Consider the following 9,556-nt stretch of genomic DNA (forward strand, 5'->3'; position numbering starts at 1 on the left):
GAAAACACAGTGAAAACAGCCACCACTATCTATCTCTTCTCAAATTCATCTCTTCTTCTTCCTCTCCCTCTTCTCTCTCTAACCATTAACATGAATTAAAAAATAACAACACAAATAAATGGTTTCTTCATCTTCACTTCTATCAAAAACTTCTTTCAATTTCATTCAAAAACATCTTTCAATTTCATTTCTTCTTTCACTTCCATCAAATACTTTTGGGATTCTTGGATCTTATGAGAGAGTGAAAAGGGAATTAAAGATTTCAAATCAATAAATCTGAAAAAAGAAAAAAACAATAAAAATTGGAATTTTAGTGGAAAATAGAAAATGAAACAAAGAAATATCTTTCTTTGAAAGGACAAAGATGATGTTTCAGTGTTTTCACGCGTGTTCAGTTTCAGCAAAAAGAAAAATAAAAATGGATTTTTTTTTTTTAAAAAAAATGTTTTTTTAATGGAGTTAAAAACCGGCCGGTTTTTCCGGGTTCCCGATTTTGCTGGTTCTTACCGGTTCATACTAGTTCACACCGGTTTTTTACCGGTTCCACTGACTAGCGGTTCTGGCTAGTCATCCGGACCGCTGAGGTGCCCGGTTCACGGGCGAACCGGTCGGACCGGCCGGTCCGATCCGGTTTTAAAAACATTGGTTAAAACAACATGCTATGTTTCAACACTTTGTTGTGCCAATTTTACATTTTTTTTTTCTTTTCTTCTCGTATATGTAATATTACAATTCAAAAAATTCACAATTCAAGTTATTGGACACACATAGGATATTATTTTAGCGTATATAATTTAATTTTTTTATCATTAAATTTGTGCTTATATTATGACTTAATTTTTTGTATGCAATATAATTTTTGTATTTTTTTGGGTTACAATAGGTGTTTAAGCCCAAGAGAAAGATGAACTAAAAGACAATGGTTCTAAGGGTAGCAATTCTCATTACATCAGTCAGTACCAACGATCTCAATCTAGGAGGACATTGATCATACAACCGAAATTTTTCAAAGCACCCGAATTTTTTTTCCTGATTCTGTCACTGATTATATATATATCAATTATCTTTTATATTATAAGCTTGTATACACAAGCAAACTCTAAACCCTAATTTGTTTTCTCTGTTTTCCCTCCATTTTATCTTGCAATTTTTATTAAAAAATAATACAATTTTGTCTTGAATAGGATTCGAACCCACAACCCTTCAGTGCAAGACAATATTTCCAACCACTATGGCAAATATACCAATTGTGATTAAAATTATGTGCAATAATTGATAAGCACCATCAATTTTAAAAGTATATCATATCAAAATTATTGTTGACTATATTATTCATCACAAAATATTTTTATGCCTTTCCTGATCAATAATTTTTTTCTACCGGATCATAAATTTAGAGAATAATTATCATGTGAGATTTGGAAAGTTATTATCACGTGTAATTTGGAAAGTTATTATCAAACTCAATTCTGCTAAATCAATTTGTTTTGCAATACAACCAAACACAATCATAGTCATGTCACTAATCACATTCATTATTTTGATTTTAACATTGCAGATTTAATATTAATTGATGATCAATTGATACAATATGCATTAGCAGACCAATTGTGATTTAAATTATGTCCACAAAGTGTTAAGCTCCATCAACTTTCATAGGAAATATTTCATACGACAATTAAGCACCATCAATTTTCATTGCACAATTTAAACAATTAAAAACCAATAATCTCTTATATTATAAGCTTGCTAACATAAGCTAACCCTAAACCAAATTTTTTCCCCTCTCATTTTCTCTTTCTTTTTATTGCAGCTTTATATTAAAAAAATACAGATTTGTCATTGAACCTGCATCCCTTACTTACAATAAAACCTTTCAACCGCTAAAACATGTGCTTCAATTATGAAAGAATTTAGGAATCCTAATATGTTAACCCTGTTTTCAATAAATTTAAACGGCGGAATTAATCACAATTTTTATTTATTTATGTATGTCTACTTAATTAAGTTTATGTTCTTAATTATGTCTTTAATTTTTTTTTAACCTTTAATTATCATCAATTTTTTAACCTTTAGTTTTCAGTAATATTTTTTTAATAAGTAAACAAAACGATCGAGTTCCAAAATTATTTAAAAAATATATAAAAGGCTTAATTAGTTAAATGGTCCCTTAAAGACATTTTAGGTTTCACAATGGTCCCTTAAAGAAAAAAAGTTTCGTTTTGGTCCCTTAAAGACATATTTGTTTGTCATTTTAGTCCCTTCCGTTAGATTTTGAGAGAAAAACGTTAACTTTTGAATAGATGACATGGACTTCAATAAGGTGAACCAACATACATAGGGTCCACCATAGACTTCAATAAAATTTTAAAATTTAACCATTTGATCATTTTATCAAAATCTAAACAATTGAATCTTGTAAAGTCTATCTAATTTAATAGTGAACCACCAACACCTAATTTTTTCTCTTTTTTTCATCTTCCTTGTTCATCTTCATCATCATCTCCATAAAATTCATTATCTTCATATAAAAAATCCGAAAAATTAAAAATCAAAACTAAATTTTTTTCCTAATCATCTCACATAGGAAACTCATCAAACAAGTATATTGTCCTAGGTGTGAGGAACATTATTATGCTCGACAAGTATCAAGGTATAGACGTATAGTAGTATCCTTGTGACCTTTTATCTATAAGAGATTTAAGCTAGTGCTTTATTATCCTTGCTCCTCATTTTTTCCTTGTAACCGTTATGTCGCCGCTGTCAAAGAATTGAGAGTTAAACTTGGTGGTGGTGAAGGGGATTGTGAGAGAGGGGAAGAGTTGTTAGGTTGAAACAGAAATTGGTGTCCCAAGGTTGAAACAGAAATTGGTGTCCCAAGGTTGAAACAGAACATGGTGGTGGTGGATCTGGGTTTGTGGGAAGATTCAAATTTTGTTTTACGTTATGTTTTTCTGGTGGATTTGGGTTTGCGGAAAGAAAGATTTTGATTTTGTGGTGGATCTGGGTTTGTGGGAAGATTTTGATTTTTTTTGTTTGCTTGATAAAGATTTGATTTTTTTTTTGTTTTCCTGATAAAGATTTGATATTTTTCATTTATGAATTTCTGGGTTTTCTGATCTCCTGAATGAAGATGAAGAAGGAGATGAAAATGTTGTTTTTGTCTGATGATTTTTTTATTTTTTTTTTACGAATAATATTAAGATAGGTGATGAATCAAGTGTTGGTGGTTCACTATAATATTTTATAGATTTGCAAGATCCAAAGGTATATGTTTTAAAACAAAGATCGAATGATTATAATTAAAAGTTATACTGAGATCTATAGTGGACCATTTACATTGTTGGTCCACCTTATACATTTAATGTTAAAATTTAACGGAATGGACTTTTTTGGCTAACGGAAATGTCTTTAAGGGACCAATTCGAACTTTTTTTTCTTTAAGGGACCATTATGAAACTTAAAATGTCTTTAAGGGACCAAATAACTAATTATGCCTATATAAAATATAAAATAAGCACATAAACAAATATAGAATAATTAGTCCATGAAATTCTATATACTACTCTTATTGAAAATGCTCTTAGAATTTTTATATTTTATTTTTTTATTGTTACATATTACACCTAATTAGACTCATGTATCACATGGGTCAAAGTTCTAGTTTAATGAATCTTTTAAAAAATAGATTTGATCTTTTAACCCACAGTTTTTATGAGGCTCTGATTAACACCTTTTACCTCGAGATGTTTGAAGTTGAAGTTGTTTGCCACCTTGTTTCATCACTGTGACTTTCAGTTTTTGACTATTTTTATATGAATTGACAAATACTACTCTTAAATTGTTTAATGGTAAGTAAAAGTCATGAAAATTTGTTTCTATTTTAGTCTGTCTGACCTTTGTCTCTTGAAATCGTCACTCGTGAATCATGCATTTTTGAATCCTTAAATCACTTTCAAGTTTCAAGTCCTCGTTGTTGAATCCTTAAACTATCTTCAAGTCACGTTGTTGAATCCTTAAATCACCTTCATTAACATTGTTGAATCTTTAAACTAACTATAGGAGTACTATTAGATCTCTCTCTAAACAAGAGTACCAAAGACAAGGTATGGATTTTAAACCAACCCACTGAAAACGTCAATGGCATCATACCCCGTCTTATGTATTTTTATTATTATTTTTTTTGTTAAATAGTCTAATGACTAGAAAATCAACCTTAAAAGTGAATAAGTGAAGTGCTCCTGATGAACTCGAACTCCGACACATATAGTATTCTAATAATGATCACGAGGACAAACCCCGTCTTATGTATTTTTATTATTTTTTTGTCAAATAACATGATAGTTAGAAAATCAACCTTAAAAGTGAATAAGTGAAGTGTTCATAAATCCAATTTGAACTCTGACACGTATAGTATTCTAATAATGATCACGAGAACAAACCCGTATTATGTATTCTAATAATGATCTTTTAGACTTTTTCCCTACAATTACATTTTTCTATTTATTTTTTTTAAAATTCCTGTCTCTTTTTGGTTTGGATTCAGTCAATGTAAATGAAAAATATCTTATTTTTATAGTACATGGCATTATTTTACTGGACCCCATGAGTCCATGACATAATTTTATTGGGTCACTATGAAATCAATGACCAAAAACATCATTTTTAAAAATTTTAGTGACCAAACCTAGATCAAAATATACTATAATCACAGTCTAAAATTATATTTAATTTTAAATAAATATGAATATTTATTATAATTTTTTTATTAATGTATGGAAAATTTAAAAAGAGTGTTCAGTAAGAATAATTCAATTGGTAGGGATATTGCATTTTATATGCAAGGCTAGAGTTTGAATCCAAAATCTTCAACTTATTCATCTCAAGAGGTGAATTTTTTTTTTTTTTTTGACGCAGAAAAACTTATGGCATTTCAATAGTAGCAATACAATGAGGGATTACATTAAAAGTATGGAAAAAACATGGATTAAAGCTACGTGTGCGAGTGCAGGAGCAGTATCGTTTGCTTGACACATAGTAAAAACAACTATTAAGTTGTTATAGTGATCAAGTAAGGTTCGACAATTTGAATAATTAAACGATACTCCAATTGATTGATACTCATCTTGTTCATATCATCCACAACAATGAATCAAAAAATATGATTTTTGTTTATATATTGTCACGAAGAGAGCAATTCAAAGATTTTTTTTTATTTTTACCATCAGTATTCAGCTCACTTGACCACCTAATCTGATTCGAGGATCAGTTTTGACATCAATTGATTTCAACCCGCTCCAATCATAATTGCCGAAGATCGAACTATAATCTTGTCTTCTCTGCTAAGTATAGTGTTGATAACCATTTAACTAAGTGAAACTTAAACTTTGTATAAGTCTTTGCTTGCAATAACCCAAAAAAAAAAAATGAGAAGAGAATCTATAGATAATTTTATTTTATTCCACAAAAGCATCAATCCAATATTTATCTATTTTTCCCTGCATTTACCTATTACTATATTGGTTGGCCACACCACAAACTAAAAGTCCATTAATAATAAATAATTAAATAAATAAATATCAGTTACTTACAATTCACTGCTACTCACTAGTCAATAGACTCAACACTCTTTTCTCTCTCTTTCACATTCAATCTCCTCTCTCTCTCTCTCTCTCACTCACATGAATGCTTAACAACATTTCCTTCTCATCATCATTATTATTACAATCATGCCATCCCGTCCGCCGCCACAACAACCACCTCTTCCAACCGCCCGCCACCACCACCACCACCGTGAAATGATCCTCGGCACCTGCATCGCAGCTGCCGTCTTCCTCTCCGCAGCAATAATCACCCTCGTAATCTTCCTCTACCGTAAACTATCACACAACCGAACAACACCGTTCGAACAAAGCCAAAGAAGATTCTCATACTCCGTTCTCCGTCGTGCTTCAAATTCATTCTCACCTTCAACTCGTCTTGGACACGGTGGTTTCGGTTCAGTTCACAAAGCTACTCTTCCCTCCGGCGAAACCGTTGCTTTGAAAGTAATGGATTCACCTGGTTCGATTCAAGGAGAAAGAGAGTTTCATAACGAACTTTCTCTTTGTTCAAATCTGAATTCACCTTTCATTCTTTCACTTCTCGGTTATTCTTCTGACCGGTCTGGGAAAAAGCTTGTTTTGGTTTATGAACTTATGGTGAACCGGAGTCTTCAAGATGCGTTATTGGACCGGAGGTGTGTTGAATTGATGTGTTGGTCGAACCGGTTTGATGTTGTTGTTTCGGTTGCTAAAGGACTTGAGTATCTTCATCATCAATGTCATCCTCCGGTGATTCATGGTGATATTAAACCGAGTAATGTTCTTTTGGATCGTCAATTTAGGGCTAAGATTGGGGATTTTGGTCTTGCTAGGGTTAAGTGTTTGGAAGATTCTGGAATGGAGATGATGATGGTTGAAGAGATTCATGTGAAGAAAAAAAGAGAGGATCTTGTTGTTGGTGTTGAGGATTGTAGTTCTGTTTCTATTGTTGAGGAATCTGAGAGTGCTGTTACTAATACTACTGTTGGATTTGATGTTGATCGCTCGCCGGAGAGTTGTAATGTGAGGGTTTTGGATTCGGATGCTGCTTCCCCTGAGGTTTTGCTTTCGCCGGAGGTGGGAGTTGTGGGAGTTGTGTCGCCAGAGATGAGTGGGGTTGAGAAATTAAGTGTTGTGTCTGATGGTTGTTTTGATAAGTTTAGTATTGATAGTGGGAATCAGAAGAAGAGAGGAGGTGGCGGTGGTTCTGGGAGGGATTGGTGGTGGAAGCAAGAGAATAATGGGGGAGGATCTGAATCAGGGAGGGTGAAGGATTATGTTATGGAGTGGATTGGGAGTGAGATAAAGAAAGAGAGACCTAAGAGTAGTGAATGGGTTGGTTCTGCTTCATCGATTTGTTCCGGTGGTGATGCGGCTGCCCCGTCGAAGGTAGAGGGTAAGAAGAAACAGAGGAAGAAGATGGAATGGTGGGCTGCACTTGATGAGGAGAAGGTTAAAGGGAAGAAGAATAGGAAACCAAGGGAATGGTGGAAGGAGGAGTTTTGTGAGGAGCTTTCAAAGAAGAGTAGGAAGAAAAAGAGAAGTCTTGATTGTCGCGGCGGAGGCGGTGGTGGGGAATCGTGGTGGCAGAGAGAAGAAGATGTAGGTGGCGCGACAGTGGAGAAGAAGAAAAAGAGGAAAAGTAAGAGTAGTAGAGGGAGTATTGATTGGTGGTTGGATGGATTAAGTGGTGAGATTAGGAATAATGGAAGAAGAAATAGTCAAGATTGGGGTAATGGTGATGTACCAAAGAGTGGTGGAATCAGTAGCACACCAAGTATGAGAGGAACAGTTTGTTACATTGCTCCTGAATATGGTGGTGGTGGACAATTATCTGAGAAATGTGATGTGTATAGTTTTGGTGTTCTTCTTTTGGTTTTGGTTGCTGGAAGAAGACCACTTCAAGTAACAGCATCACCAATTTCAGAATTTGAGAGAGCAAATCTAATTTCATGGGCTAGACAACTAGCTCATAATGGGAAACTATTGGATCTAGTTGATAGTTCTATTCATTCTTTGGATAAAGAACAAGCATTGCTTTGCATCACCATTGCATTGTTGTGTTTGCAGAGATCACCAGGTAAAAGACCTTCCATGAAAGAGATTGTTGGAATGCTTTCCGGTGAGGCTGACCCACCTCATTTACCCTTTGAATTCTCACCTTCACCACCTTCTAATTTCCGTTTCAAATCAAGAAAAAAGGCTAGGTGAGTTTTGCTTAGTGAGTGAGTTAGTTGATTTTATTGTCATAATTATCATTAACTTATCCGAGTGTTTAACCCCTTGGTGGTTTAGTGGTGTTGGCTTGAAATCTTGGAGTTTGATCCTCTCAGGGTCTCATGTTTGATCGGTGGGTTAGTCCATACAGAGCTTGCTCTGGCTTTAAATGGCACCCTGCAAGTTGACGGTGGGATTAAATCCCTCAGATTAGTCGGTCCTTAGCCGGACCGACTTTTAAAAAAAAAAAACTTATCCAAGTGTTTATTTGTTTTAGGTCAACTCTAATTTTATTCACCATTGTAGAAACAAATGCAGAGTAAAATGTGAGAAAAATAGTGACTAGTAGTGAGTTACAATAAATTCATTTGTTACCTTTATCATGTGACTATTCATTTTGACCTATTTCTTGCTTTATAAACTGGAAGAACTTTTTGAGCTCATGATTTGTTGAAGAATTTCAGGAAATTCCGGGTCTTTTTAAAGTTAAGGGAACATTTCTTTTACTTTTAATTGGCCCCTATATAACGAATATATATTTGCTTATAGTGTCTTCTGATTGTAATTGTAAGAATATATAAGATTCAGGCAAAGATTTAATTATCTTTTTTGTTGTTATAACCTTTTAAAGTTACATTTAGATTGTGCTATGAGTTTCAGTTGAATTGAAGGGAACATATTCAGGCCCCATTCTTGTCTTTTAACAAGTAATTATGATGTTACTGTGAGAGCTGAGTGGAGACTCCACTGTCCTGGAAATTGTGAGAGAGAAGTATGCCATCATTTTATCATCAGTGCTTGGACCTACAACTCTTTTTTTTCACTCATGAACTTTATCTTGTGGAAAGCTATTTCTAATTATCCATGAATAGCCAAATAAAATTATAAATTGAAGTTTTTTTCAGTTGCGTACAGATGGTACTTTGAATCAGTCTCATACTCAAGTCTTATATTGTTTAGGGTGTTTTTAGTTTGTTTTTCGTATATCTAGAGTTTCAACAAAATTACAGTGTCATTTTGATTCAAAACATGTATAAGATGCATCTTGTTTATGCTTCTGTTTTGATACTAAGCAATTGGAGTCCGATGCAATTGGGATCCGAGTTTCTAAATTGTAAAGTGAACAAATAATATCATATCAGCTTTGTTTTAAAAGTAGAAATTGCAACTAAATCATTATAAATTAAAATAAAAGTTATACTTTCCCAATTTACACCTGTTAGATGATGTAAATACATATATTGGAAGTAAATGTTGAGGAGTCTGTTGCAACGCTTTTTGTGAGCCAATGCAATCCAAACAATGACAGACAAAAATGATCAGTGATGTTACTTCCATGTTTGGATCCATCATCAAAGTGGGTTACTCGCTTGATTGCTCGAAAATAGAATGGTTTATATCCTAAAATAAAAAGGTCAAGATTAATAATTGTTGTCTCACCTGTTTGGGGGATCCTTGGATTTAGAGGAATGATATTTGTTGTTCTCTGTGCAGAATTTACAATTAATGACTCTCAGTGTTTATGAAATTACGAAAAAGGAGAAATGAGAAAATATCGGAGAATGTGACTAGATCAGTTGGTATTTCGATTAGAAGAGAACATGTGAAAGGATGCAAGGTCGAGTAGTTTCAGATGCAACAATAGTCACACAGACGTAAGAGGTGATGGTAGTTCGCAAAAAGGTTTATTAGTAGCAATGCAGATGACGGAAACGAGTCTGGTATAGCAGACTGAGAGGATGACAGCAGAGAGTTAC

General features: G+C 33.5%; 1 protein-coding gene across 2 annotated transcripts; it reads left to right on the top strand.

Annotated features, from left to right (window-relative positions):
• The first annotated feature begins 5,591 nt into the window (after positions 1–5,591).
• Positions 5,592–9,556, top strand: LOC123897385 (receptor-like serine/threonine-protein kinase At2g45590). Of its 2 annotated transcripts, none has more exons than XM_045947985.1 (2): positions 5,592–7,789; positions 9,294–9,556. In XM_045947985.1, exons 1-2 carry the CDS (start codon positions 5,730–5,732, stop codon positions 9,304–9,306), a joined length of 2,073 nt encoding a protein of 690 aa, XP_045803941.1. In that variant the 5' UTR covers positions 5,592–5,729; the 3' UTR covers positions 9,307–9,556. The 2 variants fall into 2 exon arrangements, with proteins under 2 accessions (XP_045803941.1, XP_045803942.1); XM_045947986.1 differs by lacking the exon at positions 9,294–9,556 and adding an exon at positions 8,460–9,017.

The sequence above is a fragment of the Trifolium pratense genome, linkage group LG7 (assembly GCF_020283565.1).
Source record: "Trifolium pratense cultivar HEN17-A07 linkage group LG7, ARS_RC_1.1, whole genome shotgun sequence".
Lineage (NCBI taxonomy): Eukaryota > Viridiplantae > Streptophyta > Magnoliopsida > Fabales > Fabaceae > Trifolium > Trifolium pratense.